The sequence below is a fragment of the Sphaeramia orbicularis genome, chromosome 15 (assembly GCF_902148855.1).
Source record: "Sphaeramia orbicularis chromosome 15, fSphaOr1.1, whole genome shotgun sequence".
Classification (NCBI taxonomy): Eukaryota; Metazoa; Chordata; class Actinopteri; order Kurtiformes; family Apogonidae; genus Sphaeramia; species Sphaeramia orbicularis.
In genome coordinates, this window is record NC_043971.1 from 19,778,349 (window position 1) to 19,799,507 (window position 21,159).

The 21,159-nt window shown below is 37.3% G+C and overlaps 3 protein-coding genes across 3 annotated transcripts; 2 read left to right on the forward strand and 1 right to left on the reverse strand.

Annotated features, from left to right (window-relative positions):
• Positions 1-2,687: 2,687 nt before the first annotated feature.
• Positions 2,688-7,729, forward strand: paox (polyamine oxidase). The gene is made up of 10 exons (XM_030155539.1): positions 2,688-3,142; positions 3,463-3,639; positions 4,402-4,532; positions 4,636-4,811; positions 4,917-5,095; positions 5,247-5,416; positions 5,649-5,734; positions 6,640-6,752; positions 6,868-7,016; positions 7,152-7,729. The coding sequence occupies exons 1-10, from the start codon at positions 2,968-2,970 to the stop codon at positions 7,302-7,304; spliced, it is 1,509 nt and encodes a 502-aa protein (XP_030011399.1). The 5' UTR covers positions 2,688-2,967; the 3' UTR covers positions 7,305-7,729.
• A 1,060-nt stretch (positions 7,730-8,789) lies between these two features.
• On the forward strand, positions 8,790-13,639 carry mtg1 (mitochondrial ribosome-associated GTPase 1). The gene is made up of 11 exons (XM_030155543.1): positions 8,790-9,016; positions 9,118-9,182; positions 10,233-10,337; positions 10,427-10,513; positions 10,614-10,670; positions 10,849-10,939; positions 11,036-11,097; positions 11,192-11,288; positions 11,377-11,458; positions 11,548-11,660; positions 12,691-13,639. Exons 1-11 carry the CDS (start codon positions 8,914-8,916, stop codon positions 12,786-12,788), a joined length of 960 nt encoding a protein of 319 aa, XP_030011403.1. The 5' UTR covers positions 8,790-8,913; the 3' UTR covers positions 12,789-13,639.
• Positions 12,936-21,124, reverse strand: sprn (shadow of prion protein). The gene is made up of 2 exons (XM_030155552.1): positions 21,107-21,124; positions 12,936-14,438 (listed from the first exon to the last, which is right to left on the reverse strand). Exon 2 carries the CDS (start codon positions 14,436-14,438, stop codon positions 13,971-13,973), a length of 468 nt encoding a protein of 155 aa, XP_030011412.1. The 5' UTR covers positions 21,107-21,124; the 3' UTR covers positions 12,936-13,970.
• Positions 21,125-21,159: the final 35 nt, after the last annotated feature.

Consider the following 21,159-nt stretch of genomic DNA (forward strand, 5'->3'; position numbering starts at 1 on the left):
ACTGGCACAGCTCAGGGTTACAGATCACAACAAAGATGTTTGAGACAAAAGAATGTGTTGAAATACTTTGAAATATAACTCATGCTTAATAAAACAAAACAGGAAAGGTTCTCTGAACCACTGGCATCTGTGACCAACAGACAACTGACTTAATGCACTCCACTCCTTTTTCTCAGAGATACAGATATATATGTGTATATATATATATCTATATATCTATATATCTATATATATATGTATGTATGTATGTATGTATGTATGTATGTATGTATGTATGTATGTATGTATGTATATAGATAGATAGATAGATAGATAGATAGATAGATAGATAGATAGATAGATAGATAGATAGATAGATAGATAGATTTTTTTTTTTTTTAATCACAGTAAGGAAAGTGTAGTAAATGGAACAACAGAATTCCCCAGGGGCAAAATTACATCTCAACTTAGAGAAAAGGAAAGGTACATTAGTTTCTGTGTGGTGCCCTTACTTTGTAAACAATCTAACAATAACTGCGGTACAAACATTTGTCTTTATTGCAGTATTGTTTATATGGGTCAAACATATTTCAGTGTAATTGTCAAGTATGTACAACAAGGACAGTGTGTTTTCAGGGTAAATATCATTTCCTGACTAAAAATTGTTTTCATGTTTTTTCCTCTGCCACCTCATCAGACAAGGTTTGTCCGTCAATCAATTTCCATAACATTTTAAACAAAATCGGATTATGCATTGCATTATGATGCCAGGACAGTGTACACATCTGAGTCCACTATGAGTTCTTGTTTTTCACTCCTGACAGCTTTAGCATGTACAGCTCTGATTAGACCCTTGAAGGTGTGTTATGTAAGATATTCATTGTTGTAGATGTGAAACTAAACCTTCTGTGAATTTTCACCTCCTTTACCTCCTTCCCTTCTATTCTCTTGGGGAAGTAGGAAAGTTTCTGTGTATCATTTGACAGCCTGAGAGACATATAAGATCTTTGTTGCATCTTTCATTGTATTTGTTACAGCTGCTCCAAAATTGTGTGTCAGCTTGCTCTCCATCCTCGATTCATGAGAAACATGATGGTGATTCTGCTACTGTTAACTAATGGTAAACTGCTACTTGTAGTTTTAGCTCCACCTTGCAGTTTATTACATGGACTGTACTAAAATAGTGTATGTCTAAAACTTTCAGGTTTGTCAAATACACAAGGACATTTCTAAAACAAATGACAGGAGCCACCCTGAGATCCTCTAATCTCTTATAAACCCACCACTACACTTGTGAAAGGAAAAATGACTGACTCAGTATTTCTGTAGAGAAGTTGGAGTCAGTCTCTTATGGAGCCAGCATCTAGTGGCCATCAGTGGGACTACACTTTAAGACATCTAAGAATGCACTACCTTCAAATTAAAGCAGCAGTTGTTTTCCTACCATTTTTCTTTTCCCATTTGTTTCTCACTGCTCACCAGCCCATTGTGTATTTATAGTGCAGCCCTTCATTTGTGACCTGTCACATTGTCTTTGTACTCAAACATTCCAAAGGTTTCTGGCCATTATTTTCTCTTGTTTACTCTGGTACGACCTATCACCTATGCCTGATTTTTGCCCCTGCTATATTCCTGATTGTAAGTTTGCTTTACCTGATTTATTGCCACTTTGCCTTTTAGCATACCCCCTGCCTGTTTTGTTTGCCACACTAACTACCCTGTGCATGACCTCTCAGTTCAAGTAATGACTTGGACGTTTCACTTTTTCTCAGCCTACTAATTCCTGTTTAAGTATCTTAACTTTCACCACTCAGTTAATTGTTTGATGGCAGACAGCACATGGAGTGAAGCAGAAAAATGGAGACAGTTCAAAGTATTCTTCAGCAAGCATGTGTGTTTCTTAATTTGCACAGCTTGACTAAGGATCCTTCTGCAAAAGTTTCAGAAGTAGTAATCACCTTAACTGATTTTTATTTAATTAAGTTATTTAGTTAGTTAGAACAGATCTGGCCTCTCTCACTTTGCCCCCAAAATGTCCAGCCTGAGCTGTCCCATTGATGTGCTCATTCCTAATCCTGTCCATCCTTGTCACTTCCAAAGAATATTTCCACATCTTTAGCTCTGATTCCTTTCTTTTCATCAGTGCTGCTTTTCTCTACACCATCAACATCGCTGATCTCACTACTGTCCTGTACACCTTTCCTTTAATTCTAGCAGATGCTCACTTTGGACATTTTTCTCCATCCATTCCACCCTGCCTGAACACTCCTCTTGGCCTCCAATCAAACCTCCCAAATGCCCTAAATACTTAAAATCATTCACCTTCTTCACCATGACCCCTTGCATCCTCAACGTTTCACCTCCATCCTTTTTATTCACACAAATGTATAGAAAAAAAGGACGGCTTTTTTCACAAAATGATACAAATAGTGTGAGACCAAATAGTATTCAGACAATAGTACAAATGCAGGATAGGAGTAAATATAAATGAGGTACTGACTCTGTTTATAACTACGGATTTTCAAAATAATATTAAAAAACGTCCAAAAATATATTATAACACAGTATTATTGATTTTAAGGTAAAAAATTTGCGTCTTTATATATTTTAAAAACAATATACATTTATATACACCTTCAAGAGAAACAATTTTATCAAAAAACAGAAATAAATACAGGACGTTTGAATTTATTTTGAAAACACCGGAAACCGTCTGTGCTACTTCCGCGACCTTTGCTCTGGTTGGTAGAGTTGTTTGGTCAGAATTAGATAAAGCTGCTATCATATTCTAACACACACACATATATACGGATAGCAGCGACTTGAAGACAGTTCTAGAGCCGTATTAACCACAGAGAGCCTGTAGAATGTTAAATCATGGGTTTGTACGTGCATAAAAGACGCATTTAACAGATGCACCACGAAACCAAATAGACGAAGAGGAGTCAAAGGAGCCAGTGCAAAAAAGTTAAAAAGAAATTACAGGGAATGGGAGGTGCGGAGAAAGCTCTAGCTATGCGCCAAAACGCTAAAATAGTCATTATAGGATGCGGGATATCAGGTATAGCAGCGGCACAAAGACTGTTTAACGCTGGATTTCACAATGTGCGCATAATTGAAGCAACTGCAAGAAGTGGAGGAAGGATAAAAACTGGAAGTCTGGGTGAGAAAATATGCAGATTGTTGACGTTATTTTAAAAAATATTTGCAAATATATGACTTGTTCACTTGTGCTAACATTGCTAATAATCACAATAATAATAGTAGAGTGCTAATATTTCATCAGATTCTATATAATTATTGTTGCTGTCTCTATAAAACTCAACTAAGACCAGACCTAGTTCTGACAGCTGTAAAAGATGTATCTGACCAATAATTAAACCGGTCATAAGAATGTACATGACTGTTTTTATCATCATAAACAGCTTATGAGGCAGCATAAAGACAACTGAGATTAATAATAAACTTTTGTATTCCTTGCAGGTGATAAGATCATTGAGATAGGTGCAAACTGGATCCATGGTCCGTCCGAGGAGAACCCAGTGTTTTGCCTGGCACGTCAGTATGGTCTCCTAGAGCCAGAGGCCCTCACACCAGAGAACCAGGCCATGGACATTGAAGGACACCCTCCTTGGGTTCCCAACTTCTTCACTAGTTCAGGTTAGCAGATCTTTCAAGAATGCCCTCAGCTACTTTACAAAAAAAAAAAAAAAATGACGAGACCACTCAAGATTTCCACTCTTGAAACAATATGATATGATAAAAAAGAAGGTGGATGGTCACTGTCAGTCAAAAAAATTTCAGCCAATCATCAAAGCAAATGAACCTGTTTTAGATTAGATTAGATTCATCTTAATTGTCAGTAGAGAAGGCAACGAAATGCAGTTCGTATTGAACCAGTGAGTGCAGAATATACAGTATTTACAGTATGTATATGATAAAGTAGTACTGTGGATGTGCTGTGAACATAATACACAGTGTCAAAATGATGGACTGTGGACATAATATACAGTGGAAGCACTATGGACATAGTATACATGTGAAGGTGCTATGAAGATAATATACAGAGGGCTGCTATGAATATATATGCAGATGGAAGTACTATGGACATAAAGTGACTGAATAGACAAAATTGTATCTGAACAAATTTCATGAAGCACAAAGAAAAACATAACAAATATAATGGAAAACTATAGGAATATTATGATACGAATATAACCAACAGGAAGTATTGTGTTTGCCAAAAGATCACCCAACCCAGAAACCCTCACAGCGATCCTTGTATTTAATGGCACATACACTTAGTTTTTTTATTTTTTTAATCTAATAACTGACCATTTGGTGCATTACTGCACTGATATTAGTTGGTTATTGTCAGATTTTTATCTCGTAATTAACATTCTTTGTTTTTGTAACATGCAGGTCGGAAGCTGAATGCTGAGGACATGTATCCTGCTCAGCAGATATTTATGGAGCTACTTGATGAAAGTTCAGAAGTTCACAGTCAAGGAGGAGAACCTTTCCCTAGCGTTGGAGACTTCATACGGTCAAAGGTACAGCCTCCTTCAGTGTTTTTTTTAGTAATAAGTCATATTGACAGGTAAATTATTCTTCTTCCTCGTTGACTGTCATGTGGAATTTTGTTTTTGTGTCAAGGCAGCAGAGAAATGCCAAGATACTGATGCAGCCACCAGATCTCTGCAACTGTGTGTAATTAGTAACATGTTAAAGGTGGAGTGCTGTGTGAATGGGACCCACTCGATGGATAAAGTGGGCCTGGGGGCTTTTGGTTTATACAAGACTCTTCCTGGACTCGACTGTACATTCCCAAAGTTGGTACTTCATGATATTGTACATACATAGATTGGTGTGTAAAACAACTGATTGCAGCACACATGAATATGTCAAACTAACATTCCGATTCCTCTTTCCTCCAGAGGTTATGAGGGTTTGATCAAGAACTTGATGTCGGAACTTCCCTCTGGTTTAGTGACCTACAACCGACCAGTGCGCTGTGTCCACTGGAACAATGAGGAGAAACAAACCCCTGTGATAGTTGAATGTGACAATGGAGAGAGGACTGCTGCTGATCATGTGATAGTCACTGTATCTTTAGGTATAGTAAATTGCATACTCACAGTTCTCTACAACACACATTGTGAATAGATGTTATTACTTTATTCTGTAAATACCTTTTAAACATATCACAGTAGTGATTCAGCTAGCAGTTTTCAGTGAGCTAAATAAAATTTCTTGTGTTTTGTCAGGATACCTAAAGAAGCACCATTCAACCTTGTTTCATCCTCGTCTCCCTCTGCACAAGCTACACTCTGTCCAGAGATTAGGTTTTGGAACAAACAATAAAATATTTGTTGAGTTTGATTCACCGTGGTGGGATGCAGACTGTGAGGTCATCTATTTCCTATGGGAGGATGAGGTGAGTTTTGTTGAAATCATCAAGGTCTGAACAGTACAGTGCAGTACATGTATACAGGTTAGACTTATGTATTGTATATGATGTTTCACTTGTGTTTATATAGAATCTATTATGACTGCATGTACTGTATCTGACTGATAATTTACTACTGGCATATATCTTCAATAAAATTGTTCATGTTTGATTTGTAAGCACATGCGTTACACAAACGGTTGGTCTTGTCTTGATTCAGGTTGACATGGTGGACCAGATACCAGATGTACAGAGATCCTGGATAAAGAAGTTGTTCGGCTTCACTGTGTTGAAACCCACTGAAAGGTTAACGACCACATCAGAAACACAATCACGGATCATGCTTGTTGTGTGATTATATTTAGAAAAAAACATCTAGAATGCTTGACCCAAATTGGATCAATCATAAAATATACCAAGGCTTTACAAGGTTACATTTCTGATATTTTTTGAGAGGGGGAGAAAGAAACATCCTGATTACATTCATTGTAAAGAACTGACACTGGCACTCTGTCTTCCACATAATATTAATGATGTCTTATGCTTTAGCTCTGACCTCTGTGGCCTTTGTCTATACTGTAGTGTGATAATGTTACATTTATCTCTATTTTTTTAAATAACTACTAGGCCTGTTTTGACAACAACTTTTTTGAGATTGATATTTTATTGAATTTTAGGAATAAACAGACAATCAACAACAACCAACACATGAATGCATATACAATATAAGACAAAAGTAAGGCCTTAACAAGTGTAAATAAAAATGAAAATAAACAGAAAATAATGCCATAGCTCTGTCTTTTAATGTCGTAAAGGGATCTTTCCCATTTCAAATGATATCCCTTTATCCTGCAAAGGAAAGGCTACCCATTCAGGTCCTGTCACTTCAGCAAACATGCTATGCCACTCTCAAATTCATGGTGAACTAACTTCTGTAGCTGAATGAGCAGTTTTCTACCCAACATGATAGCAGTCTAGACCCTTTCAGAAAAAAATAAAAGGGGTTGGGCTTTTCAGGGTGGATGGACCAATGCAAATGCAATAACAGTTAGACTACAATCATGAACAAATGACCAGATTTCCCACGATTTGTTGTGTTTCCATTAGATGAAAGGTGGTTGAAGGCTTGTGTCAGAACACACAAAACACAAGTCTTCAATGGCTCTGGTGTAATTGAAAAATAATTTAAAGTAACCCTATTTGTGTTTCAGGTATGGCCATGTTTTGTGTGGCTGGATTGCTGGGCATGAGTCAGAGTATATGGAGACACTTTCTGAACAAGAGGTCACACATGCCGTAACAAAACTTGTACGACAGTTCACAGGTGAGTTTGAATAAACACTTGGATACAACATTCATCCACTCAGAGTCCATCACTTCTTCATCAGCAGGTGTCTGAGCTTTTGTCATTTAAAGCACTTATAACTTTGTGTGTTTAGGGAACCCCATCATCACACCAACGAGAGTCCTGCGCTCTCAGTGGTTTCATGACCCCTGGACATGTGGCTCTTATAGCTACCCTGGCAAAGGCTGTTCAGCACAGGACCTGGATAATCTGAGGGAGCCAATGCCTACAAAGGGATCACAAGTACGCTGATGAATATGTTTGATACACATGAATGCACAATCAGTACAAACACACACCTATGAGTTCATAATGTACAGTTACATGCTCACAAATACTAACTGTAGTATTGAAACCTTGGTTTTTGTTTTGTTTCAGCCACTGCAGGTGTTGTTTGCTGGAGAGGCAACTCATCCCTGTTTCTATTCCACCGTCCATGGAGCTGTTCTCTCTGGATGGAGGGAAGCAGACAGACTTATCTCTCACTACTCCTCCATCAGTCCATCCAAGCACACCAACTCAAAGCTTTAAGAGAGAAAATTGGCTTTGATTAAAGACATTAATCAGCTTCAGTTAAAGTTAATGACTTCGGTAACTTTTGGTTAACTTTTGAGATAAATTAAACCTTTAGACAGGTATCACACTGTTGATTGGAAAGATATTTTTCTAACCTGCAGGTAATTTGAGGCAGTCATTAAAAAACTAATTGTCAAGTTGATTCTACTAAAGAAAATGATTAAATGAACTTTTAAACTATCCTTAAATTTGCACTTGCAAGGTGAATTGTAACTGCTGCAATATTTTACATGGTCTGATCACATCTATAATGTTCCTGATTTTTTTTTTTTTTTTCCCAAATTATTTTTGCCGGCTTTTTTGTGTCTTTGTTTTTGTATCTAATGACTGTAATAAGTATCAAATGATGGTAATATATTAAAACTGTTTTTAAAAAATATGTTTTGCTTCAAGAGTTATTTGGACACATGTAAACTACAATGGGCTCAAAATCACTATTAGGTGCTTTTGAAACCTCAAAATATCCAAAATAAAAACTTGACATTTAACTTTATATTCAATGTATTTAGACCATAGGCTGTTACATGTTGGTCAATCTCCAACATTTGTAATAATTTTTTTGCAAGCAAAGTACAAGCAGATAACTAAGTTATATGGCAAAACTTTTATCTGGCCCTTTTTTTTTTTTTTTTTATATATAGAGAAACCTCAAAAGCTTTTGAACATATTTTGTTTATTTTCATAAAACATGAAGATGACAGGGTGGACAAAAGCTTGAGTATGTGAACACATTAAACAACATGAAACTCCAAAGGAAACATTTCTTGTTAGAGCAAATGTAAATATTAACTTAGAAACAGAAGATGATCACCTTAAAAAAAAAAAAAAAAACTGAACACATATGATAATTACTGTAATTGCTCTTCCACATATTTCCAAACAGATGGCTCAATCTGTGAAATGTGCCTGGTCAGAGTCTGTGGTTCTGGCATTAGGCAAAGTATCTGTCCATCGTGATACCAACTGCAGATCGGGTAACTGAGCAAACAGGCTGTTGTCACTGGGGTGTGATGCCAACTGTCAGGGGTTCTAATGACGTCTCGTCTCTTTCATGGTGATGACAATAAACTGAACTGTACTTACATTGACTTTTTGTATTCGAACAGAATGCATTCAAAGGCTTGCTCATACTGATTCAGCAAAAATCACCCACATTCATTATATAAACTGTTATGCCGTAAAATCTATGTATGAAAAAAGTCTGAACACATATTCCCTGTCACGTACCATGTCCACCTTCTCATTGAAGGTGTGGTTTTATTTTATTTTATTTTATTTTATTTTATTTTATTTTATTTTATTTTATTTTATTTTATTTTATTTTATTTTATTTTATTTCCTTTAGTGGTGCGTTGAAATCCAACGTAGAAGACGACAGCACCCAATTCGTTAATGCGAAGAAGAAATTCTACTTCCGGAACTCTGTTTTTGACAGTAGATTCCAGTCGGCATGTAAACAGTGAAGCACAAAATGTGCTACAAGACCTTTTGTGCCTTCTAGGTGGATTATATCTTTTATAAAGGCATATAGAGGTTAAGGTTCAGATTTCTTTGAACATTAGCCATGAAACTATACCAGGCTCTCCGTAATGTCGGTAAGTTTAGGACCGTTTTCGACTTTGGTGGACGGGATGTGGCTCACTGGTTTCCCGGACACATGGCTAAAGGTGACAGCGCTTTCTCTAAAGTCATATCTAAATGTATGAGATTGTAGTTCAGTTATTATACAAGTGAAATCCTGTTAACAGTTCCGTGCTGCCCTTTTCAGGACTCAAACAGATGAAAGCCAACCTCAAGAACGTGGACTGCATCATAGAAATCCACGATGCCAGAATATCCTTTTGTGTTTACTTGTTTGTTTTCTGGATCATGTATAACTAAAATAGGACAAGCCAAGAATGCGCAAAACAATAAAAGTGATATTATAAATAAAGTTTACAGTTAACACGGTCAGTTAATTTACAGCAGATATTGTCCTTGAAAGTGGAAAAACTACTTCACACTGGAAAATTGAAATAGTTTTAGTAAAAAAACTAAAAACAAGCTACTCAGTTGAGTTTATTGTTAATGTTTTCAGATATGACATTTAACTGAAAACAGAATATAAATTTAAACTCCATAAGCTAAACTTGGTCTGATGTTTTGTCAAATTTGACTTGTATAACTTTAATTATTACAGTCTTGAACTTGACTTTTTTTTTTACAGGCCTAGGTCAAGTCCGTGGCAGCTACAGATCAAGATAAACAAAAAACAAACAAACAAACAAACAAAAAAAGGGGAGACAATTACAGTAGACAAGCAATGGCAAAATCATAAGAAATTTGCTTTTCCTTTTTGGCACAAAAGGTGTAGGTTGAATAGCTAGTTACACATAAATGGCAAAATTAACTGCTAATTTAACCACTTAGAACCACAACTCCCCATGACCTTTGAATTACTTTTGGCCATGTCACAGGTTAGGATTTTCCTCTGCAGGTAGGCTGGGTTTAGGGATGGGAAAAGGAGTGCACCCATCTGCTTATCCCCATGAAGAGGAGCCATTCAAGGTGGTTCAGGCATCTAGTTAGAATGCTTCCTGGATGTCTCCTCTTTCGGTGTTTTGGGTTTGTCCAACCAGGAGGAGGTCTCAGGGCAGACCCAGGACATGCTGAAGGAATTATAGATTATGTCTCTGCTGGCCTGGGAACACCTTGATGTCTGGTCCAGGTGAAATGGGGAAAGTGGCCTGGGAGGGGGAAATCTTGGCTTCTCTGCTTAGGCTGCTGCCCCTGCATCCTGTACCCAATCAGCGGAATAGGATGGATGGATGGATGGATGAGGTTACTGTTGTTGTAGTGTCATGAAATATGAACCTCCACAACCTTTTCTTTAACTGTGAGCATATTCCCTTCTCTGGAAGAAACCCTTTGTTTCAGGAGACCCTAGATGTCAGACCACACCTGCTAATTCTCAACAAGATGGACCTCGCTGACATGTCCCACCAGCAGGTTAAAAGTCTGAACATCCTACCATCTCACCTGCCAACACCATTTTGAAATAACTAATGCAGAATCCTCAATTTACCTTTACCCTGCAGAGAATTCGAAAGAGGCTACTCAAAAATGGAGTGACAAATGTTCTCTTCACAGACTGCCTCAAACAGAGAGATGACAACATCAAAAAGGTGAAGGAAAATTTAACCCTTAACATTTGACTATTTACAGGAATTCATCTATAGTTGATAATAAGAATACATTATGAATCTGTGTTTATCTTTTTGGCAGTTGGTACCAATGGTGATGGAGATCATAGAGAACAAACCACGTTTTAATAGAGATGAGGTATACATAATTGATCATTTAGACTCTTTCTGTAAATGTCTTCCCTATAAATGCTGATACAGCATTTATCTACATTTTTAAGTTACTACTATAACAAAAAATAATTATTGTACATATTCCTACAGTAGCAGTGGACAGATTATATTTAATGTTTAGACCTTTGTATGATTTTATTCAGAATACAGATTATTGCCTGATGGTGATTGGAGTGCCAAATGTTGGAAAATCATCACTTATTAACTCTCTAAGAAGAACAAATTTGAAAAAAGGTTTGTACACGTTAATTTAGCATATTTGTATGACATAACTCTATTGGACTATTCACATCCTTTTTAACAAATATCATAAACGTATGTTCATTTCAGGCCGTGCATCTCGAGTAGGTGGGGAACCAGGCATAACGAAAGCAGTCCTGACCAAAATTCAGGTGGATTTAAAAGACTTTTGTCTGTTTGTGTGTGAATGGATTCATTGTGTATGTGAATCTTAACATCAAGATTTGCGACTATCTTTGTCCACAGGTGTGTGAACGACCCATAATGCACCTGTTGGACACACCGGGGGTCTTGGCTCCTAGGATTGAGAGCGTTGAAACAGGAATGAAGCTAGCTTTATGTGGTAAGTGAAACATTATTCTTTCTTGTGCAACATTAATGTCATAGATTTAACAATACTAAAAAAAATACTTTTTTCCATCTCTTACCAGGAAATATACTGGACCATTTAGTGGGTGAAGACATTATTGCTGATTATTTACTCTATTCTCTGAACAGGCTTGAAAAATTCAGGTATCCATTTTCTTCTTGAATTATAGTTGAGTAGACTTTGATGTAGTTTCTTTGTGATTTTGTGATTGGATATATTTGTTTATTTGCAGTTATGTGGAAAAGTACGGCCTCCAAGAGCCTAGTGATGATATCAATCATGTACTTAAACGCATTGCAGTCAAACTTGGAAAGACGCAGCGAGTTAAAGCCATTACTGGAGTTGGTAAGAAAACAAAATAAACCTACCTGCAGCTTTACTAAATACATATAAAATGTCTAGCCTCTGCATGCTTTAAAGGTTCAATGTGTAATATTTTGGGGTATTTAGGAGGATATAATTGCAGAAGGCAATATTCATAATTATGTTTTCATCAGCATATAATCATGTGAAAGTAAGAACTGTGCCTTTGTGCAATGTTTATTTCTACATTTATATCTACAGTTTGTCTTTTTTCCTAATTTGTAGTCGGTGGTATCGAGAGTTAAAGTGCATTACTATCATGAAACTATTTTTGAGTGTTAGCTACAGTTAATATTCCCTTAACAAAAAAGCCAAGAACAGACAAAACAAAGGAGTTTTTTTTTGCATGTGAAATAAGCAAGATCACCACTAGATGTCACTAAATATCACACAATGATCATTTGATTTATTTCAGGTCACTCATAGTGTTAGCGAGTTTTTGAACATTTGAAAAGTAGTACAGAATTAAAAGTAATGATTCACTCAAGGAAAATGAGTAATTTAACTACTAATTTACTTTATCAAAGTAGTGTAACTTATTACATTTGACTACATATTGATTGCTTTTCTAACATGTTTTAAACTGCAGTTGATTTGACTGGCAGATGAGAGACAAAGAGACAAGACAATAAATCAAGAATAGTGCTCAGAAATTGAGTACATGCTGCCACTTAAAAGGAGCCTCTTCATATGTAGAGACAGCTCCTTATGCTATTCTTCACATGATGTTGCATGTAAACATCTCTACATAGCTTTGCAGCCAAAAGATTCAAACCAACAGAATGAATATTACAATCTACATATCACCATTTAATACAAATTTATAAAGAATACAATTTGATGTAACCCTTTTATAATCACCATCATTATGATTCATGACTAAAATTCCCTTTTTCCTTATTGATTGTTAAGGATTACAGTTTCCTACATGTAACTCATTACTCCCACCTATACTAATTGCATTAATACATGACTTTCACTCTAATTGAAAATGTTTGTTCCTTTTCTCCAGGAAATATTACCGTCATTGTCCCAAACTACACAGCAGCAGCTTATGATTTCATAAGATCCTTCAGAAAAGGAGAGCTGGGACAAGTAATGTTAGACTGAACTAAGAGTCAAAGACTATTTTGGGGTTTTGTTGGCCCCTCTGTTGTGTTTGTCTTCAAGGAAAATACAATGCATCACTGTGGTCAAGTGTTTCAACCAGTTGGGGATTGATTTAAATGGTGTAAAGAACCACCAGGACACTGTATCCTTTGTAAATAAAAGACTTTAATTTTATTTCAGGTATGACATTGCAATTTTCTTCACAAGGTGTAAACAAGGATATTTATTAGCATAAAGACAGTGATAATAAACTTAGTTTTTCCTATGTACAGAAGTGTTGTATTATATATTAGAGTGCACTTATAGATATGGAACAGTCTGTTGCTCCTGAGTCTACTGCAGGTAAAAAAATGTTCTTCATGGGTGATGGGCATCCACCACTTCCTTCAGAGACATGATAATAGTGAGAGCAGCAGTTTGTTTTGTCGTTTTCACACAACTCTGGCGAATAAATGAGATAAAGAAATGTATAGAAGAAAGGTTTAAATTGCACAAAAAGTCAGGATGATAATGAAAGCTGGTTGCCACCTTAGATCATCCAGATCAACAACCAACATCTTTAAATCCAGTTTGGAACTGAAGTAAAAACTTTAATGATTTTGGAGGTAATAAGTAAAAAAGTACATTTATTTTCCTCTCTAAATGCAAAAAGTGCAAATCTGGAATACAACAAAATGTGTTGTTTTTTTCTTTCAAGGAATGGAAAAATGCTGGTTGTCCAACTTTATTGGATGGATTGTCTCCTGATCTTGTATTACACAAAGTGCCGCAACAAAGTGCATTTGTTTGTGCACATATGAAAATACATATTTATAGACAATTTTAGTTTGGCAGTAGAATTATGTCTTATAAAACATCACTTTTATTAAGAATCAGGAATCAAGCTTTAGGGAAATAAAATAGGAAAGTTTAGATTTTTGGCCCCAACTGTGTCATAAAGACATGATAGTATCAACAGTATGACCAAGGTGCAAACTTTAAGAGGCAATATGTTGCACTAAATATTGTGCTGGTAATGTCAGATGAATACATATGTTAAAGCATACAGTACAGTGATGTGTTCGCGTCTTCTGGATTGTTTTCCACCTCTAACTGATATTTCCAGTGCAGGTTAGAGCCAGTCCTGCATATTGTTATCAGGTCTCAGTTTAAGACCAAAGCAGTCAGTTAGCCTAAAAAAATCTACATTATAGTGTCTAGTAAGAGTCCGTATTTTTGGGAGAAAGTGGCAATAATAATAGAAACGAGCTGAGTGAAAGAAGATCCATTTTGAGTGGACCCTGACATTTGCGCATCAAAAAAATTTGTCCTGTTGTAGTAGTCCAGCCCGTCCTCTGAGCCGTCTCCGTTGCCACGGCGATAGGCAGATGCATACCACTTGTCTGCTGACAAAGCCACCGCAGCTCCTGCTGCTGCTGCACCTGCCACTCGCACCGGGGACGTCCGCCCTGCCACCCTGAAGCGAGAACGAGTCCCACCATAGGGGCCCACTCCTCGGTAAGTTCCTGACGTGGAGGTGCGGGCTCTGGCGCCTCGGGAGGAGCCCCTGGATCCGCCACGACCCCCCTTGGAAAGAACAGGTTCAAACAGGAAAGCAGAGAGCAGGAGGCAGATCCAGCATGTTGCAACCATCTGGTTCATCACTGACATCTGAAACAATGGAGCACAGCAACTCATTATGTCTGTCTGAGTGCACCGGTCAACAATTTCTTTTTGGAAATGATTTGCTTCACAGATAAAATGCCTTAAATACATGGATAGATAGAAATTTCATTGATCCTTTGCAGGAAATTTCAGGAGTTAAAGCAGGAGCAATCATAATCAATTGTCACACACTTAACATAATAAAAACACTCTAAGATTTAAATAAATAAAAATTAGTAAGAATAAGAATGTATACAAGAATATACAGTTGTAAGTTAATAACTAAGTGTTACTACTTTGTGAAGATTAATAGAATAGCCTTTATTTTTCAATTTGCCTAATATTGTCTAAATTACCTTGTAGGAAACAATAATGTCAAAAGTGCTGCCTCACCAATGATTTCAAGAAATATAATAGGGGGATAGGCCATATAAGGGGGTTAAACAAGTTCATGGAAAGAGGACAGTTGGAAAATACTGTTTAAGTTATGATGTTTATTTTTCAACATATGCTCCATCTAGGTCAATACACTTTTGCAAGCGAGAATGCACTTGTACGAGAATGTACAGCTGCATGGAGATGAAAATCCGTGCATATGATTTTTAGTTATGTTCTTTTCCACAAGCTTTTTGAAGCCTTCTCATAGATTAATAAATCTTACATTAGAGAGAATCTGAAAAGTGACTGTATTCTATTATGCATAGTGTTTTGTAGTAGGACTAATAGTGCAGACACATACATTCATTTCTCTCATTAACTCACAGAATTTCATATTTTGATTCGATACAGTATCTTGAAAACTAGAGCTCACTAGCATTTTTTTTTTTAACTTTTTTTTTTTCTTTGTTAGTGACCCAGCTTTGGCAAAGTTACCTCCTTAATTCTGGAAGCATTTTGTGTATAGAGCACTGATGTCACTGTGAGTTGGTGACATTACAAACTAAATCTGTCAAACTGAAAATAATTAATCTGTATATATAGTAATTTTGTACAATTGAGTGCATCTTTTTTGTGATTAACCCTTGATTCTATATATTGCATTTATCAAGTGAGATAATGTTACAAGAATTTTTAAGTGTTAGATCTTCAGTAATCCACTCTGAGATCACAATTGAGGATTTTTTTGTTTTTTTGTTTTGTTGTTTTGTTTGTTTTTTATTTTTCTTTGTGGTCGTGCTTATCTCTGTTGTTGCTGCTGAATATGGTCCTGATGAAGACATCTCTAGGTTGTCTGTAGGTTGCTTCTCTGTATAAAAGTAGGTCGGTATAAAATGCGCACTGACAATTTCTGCTTTAGTTTTCATCCTTGATACACACCTCATTCTTCATATAATATTACACCATGGGTATGATTATGAATGGTAATAGATGGTTTATTCCTTAGTAATAGGCCATCCATAGAAATAGATGGTAAGATTTTAGCAGGTTATTCGCAGTTAAATATGAAAAATATCCTCTGCATATCCTCTTGATGTAATTTTTGCACACAACAGATTTAATCCAAACACAAGTAGGTGTTCAGTGTTCACCTCCCTATATTTCATCAATTAGCCTGACAGCTACTGTATTGAACTGAAGCCCAAAGGAATCACACCTTTGAATCGAGATATGCTTAATGCATTTTCACCCACGCCTACGTAATCCAAATCATCCTAAAATGCTCAATGCTTACCTTAAATCCGTGTTTTCTCCTTGCTTATGTTTTAGCACCCAGAGGAGATATATCGTGATTGCCACGGACGATGCGACGCTCGTTCATGCAGATTCCAGCGAGAACGCGCGGCGCGCTCACCAAGCATCAGGTGACAGGGTCCAGAGAGAGAAGAGTCACTCCCACGCTATAAGACTCAAGAAAAGGCGGAGGATGTGTTTTGTATTTGGTGTGATTTTTTTTTTTATTTAGTTATGTGTGATTAAGTGCTTTTGTAACAACGTTGGATTAAATTATTTTTCCATTATGCACAATGTAACCACAAACCGTACATGTTTTATCACAGTACTCACAGTTACGGAATTGGGTAACAAATTCATAAACATCAATAACATAACACTATACTACCCAAAGTATTGAGACACCTCTCCAAATCAATGAATAAAGGTGTTTTGATCACTTCCATGGCCACAATGTGGATAGTACCGAGCACCTGCATGCAGACTGCTTCTGCAGAATGGGTCAACTCTCAGGAGCTCAGTGCATTCAGCCATGGTAATGTGATAGGATGCAACCTGTACAATAAGTCCATTCATGACATTTCCGTTCTACGAAATGCTACACAATCAACTGTTAGTGTTATTATAAAAAAAAAGTGAAGCTATTTGGAACAACAGCAACTAAGCCATGAAGTGGTGAATCATGTAAAATCACAGAGCAGGATCAACACATGCTGAAATGCACAGTTTCAGAATGATCTCAATAAATGCTGTTGTATGTCACCCCAGTTCTTATGGTATTTGGCATGCTATACCTATGCGTTTTCGACATTTTGTGTGTTATTCAACACCATTTGATCGCGTATCATTTTACGCCAAGATCTCTGCTTCACATAACCCTAACCCCTAACCCTCAGTACATGGTGTTTGACGCATTGATTCAGGTTGGACAGGGGGCTAATAATGGTGTGAACACACATGCAGAAAGCTTATAATGCTTACAGATAACACGCCGATTAAAAATGGCATGTATACTCACACAAGTCATGATACCACATTTGCAGAAGCCACTGACTTTTTGCTGAGCCAATAGCTGCAGACCAACAAACTTCATGTGGCCTTCATATTAGATTAAGAACAGTGCATAGAGAGCTTCATGGAATGGGTTTTCATGGATGAGCAGCTGTATCGAAGCCTTACATCACCAAGTGCAAAGCAGCATATGCAGTGGTGTAAGGCACTGGACTCTAAAGGAGTGGAGATTATTCTCTGGTGTGACAAATCAGTCAGTCAATCAAGTTTTATTTATATTCTACCAAATCATAACAAATTACACCTCTCTGTCTGTCAATCCAATGGATGAGTCTGGGTTAGTCAGTTGCCAGGAAAACGGTATTTTCCTGACTGTGTTGTGTTTAGTGTTAAGTTTGGTGAAAGGCCATTATGGTATGGGGATGTTTTTCAGTTGTTGGGCTTGGCCCTGTAGTTCCAGTGAAAGAAACTCAATGTTTCAGCTGACAAACACATTTTGGACAATTTCATAATTCCAACTTTGTGGGAACAGTTTGGGCATGGCCCCTCCAACATGATCGTGAGCCAGTGCGGGCGAAGTCCATAAAGACATGAATGAATGAGTTTTGTGTGGAGGAACTTGAGTGGCCTTCACAGAGTCCTGATCTCCACCTGACAGAACACCTTTGGCATGAATTAGAGTGGAGACGGTGAGCCAGGCGACGCCTTTGTAGAAGAATTCTTGAGGAATGAGCAAAGTTTCCAAAACAATACACTCTTAAAACTGTTACAGCTACAAAGGATTCAACCTCATATTTTACCCTGTAGATTCAGAGCGGTATGTCATTTAAGTTCATGTGTGTGTAAAGGGAGATGTCCCAATACTTTTGGCAATATAGTGTAGTAGGTTACCTTAGCTACATTTTAGATAACTACTTATATGTAAGTCACCACACCATTATCACAGCTATGGACCCAGTCGAAAAACCCTGCTCACAGCAACTGTCCACCACATTACCCTTCTATTATAAATACAGCTACATGACAGGATACAGTGTCAAGATAAAACACAGAGGCAACCAAGTGAGTAAATGGCTAATACAGTCAGTGGGCAAAAAAATCTATATTATACTGTCTAGGAAGAGTACATAGTTTGGTGAAAATGTTGCAATAATGATAGAAAGTGAGAGAGTCAGAGACGATCTATTTCGACTGGATCCTGACGAGTCACTTCCCCCTCTGCTGCCAGCCCCTCTGCTGCCACTGCCGACGCCACCACCGCCGCCTCTGCCTCCGCCACCGTCTCCGCCACCGTCTCCACCACCATCGCCACCACTGCCACCACCGCCACCGCCGCCACCACCACCTCGATGATGCTGCCTAGAGGAGCCTCTGGACCCCTTACTCCCCCTGGACCCTCCACCACGACTGCCCTTGGACAGAACCGGCTCCCACAGGAAAGCAGAGAGCAGGAGGCAGATCCAGCATGTTGCAACCATTTGGTTCATCATTGGTGTTGTTGTCTCCATGTAAAAGTAACATACACAGTCATTTCATATAATTAAGTTTAGCTGAAAATATTTATCAACTGATTGACTTGACTTTATTACATTTTTTCACCTCTATCAGGTGTGTCAATATTCTAACATTCAAGTGTTCAGACCATCACTGACCAACAACTGTATGACTTTTTTGTTGTGTTCCCTCTGTGTTGTAGCTGAATATGATCTTCATGAGCAGTATTTTCTCTTCCACATTAAAATAGGTCAATAATGCACACTCGAAAAATCTGCTTTCAATCTGTTTTCAGCCCTGATTAACAATGTTACATTTTAGGTCCATCTGTGTATGAGCTGTTATAGATGGTATATTCCTTTTCTATGGGCCATCTTTTGAAATATGTGATTGGATTTTAACAGGTTACTGGCAATGAAATATAAACAAAATAACTAATCAATACAACTAAGTCAATGTAATATTTGCACAAATGACATTTCATGAAAACAGTTGCATCTTGAGTATTCTCACTAATCTGGCAGCAACTAACAAAGATGAGGCAATATGGCTGAAAAACTCATATCTTGGTAACTTGAGAAATTGCATCACACAATACAATATGCATGCAGTACATTGTTAAATATCATATTAGTTAACACCAAAACGAGATGCTATTTATGTACACACACTGAATTCTAATTATCACTAGCAGCATGTTATCATTCTCTCTAGCCTATAACTTACATAAACTAGAAGCACTCGGAGAGCGCAGACCTCCACCAAGGCTGATCAGTGCCCCCCCCCCCCCGTGGGACCCCCACCCCCGATCACCACCAAAATTTAGTCATTTCTTCCTTATCCCATTTCCAACAAACCCTGAAAATTTCATCCAAATCTGTCCATAACTTTTTGAGTTATGTTGCACACTAACGGACAGATAAACAAACAAACAAACAGACAAACAAACAAACAAACAAACAAACCCTGGCAAAAACATAACCTCCTTGGCGGAGGTAACAAATGTGATGTTATTTATTATTAAATGTTTAAATGTCTGAAAATAAATTTCTTACATGACATTGTTTCTGGATATACAGATATAAGTATAAGAGTCTCAGAATAATGTGCTGCTGCTTTTACTGTTCAGCCATGTAGGTGTTTAGTTGAGATTTATTTTGAACAGATAATTAAAGCAACACAACAAGACTCATGAGGTTTCCAAAAGATTTTGGGGTCTGACATCACTTCTAAAAAAGTTATTGTCATATACTCCAATTACTCTATCTTTAATTACTTCAACACAATTTCCTGTCAAAATAGCTGCGATTCTCACCAGAAATATGATCAATTCCATTCCATTTCAAAATATTTGCCACACTACAATCATCATTAAAAACAAAAAACAAATGTGGGTCTAGTAAGGACCCTTGTGGTATACCACATGTAATATTCACATATAGCCTACTTATTGGTCTATAGCTATAACTCCTCTAATTGGTAGTATACCATGATTAACTGTAAAATTGTTTTAATAGATCTAAAAACACCCCCTTCACATGCTTGTTATTGGTTTTCTCTATTAACTAAAGTAGTGCTATAGCATAGGGTCTGTTGGTCCTGAAATTATATTGTCTGTCGCGGTAATTCATGTTTCTTAATAAAAAATTATACATCCTCTCTATGATGAGTTTTCCACTGTCTCAGAGCTGTGTCTCCTCATATTTAGAGCCAGACTTCAAGATGAGGAGAGGAGGCGTCTGTTGTACAAGACAAAACAAGATTAGAATGACATCTCCAGTGGCTGCCGGAAATCCACACCGCTGATAAAAATGATGCATGTCATCCATGAGGGAGTGCAACAAGTCTGCTATTATCCTTCTCATCATTATGTCTTTTCAGATGTGAGTTGTAGATCTGATCACCGAATACGACCAAGAAATCTGGGTTAAAATAGTACATATGGGAAGTGTCTGTCACTGGTCAGTTGAGGCTGTTTCACTGATTCACCAAACTATTCTAGTGATGGAATTAAATTAGTCGCCATCTTGTGTCTTATTTTCATGTTTTTGTTTTTGTTTTTGTTTTTTTGGGGTTTTTTTTGCGTTTGTGTGGAACTGGACCCGAAAACGATCCAGTTCCACAAAGCTGATCCATGCACTGTGTGTTAGGAATAAAATCCCCTGTGTTGATTTCGTTTTCCTGTGAATTTAAGTACCTTGGGTGGAGAAATGTAATTTACGGGGTGTGTCTGCGTGCGTGCACGTGCCACTTAGCGCGTGAACGAGACAAATGAGCGCACGATGATGAATCGCGTCTTTTCTCCTTTTAGATTGTCTTAGATCATAGAGATACTATGTATAGTCTATACAATGAACATGGTCATTACTTATGTCTTCTACAGCACAGTATCAGTCCTAATTGGAACTTAACGGAACCACGCCTTTGAAATAAAAATGGTTTATTCGTTTTCATCCATGTACACAATGTCTCAAAACAACATAGTGCTTAATACTTACCTTAAATCCGTCTGTTTTCTTCTTATTTGTGTTGTGGGACCCAGAGGAGATGT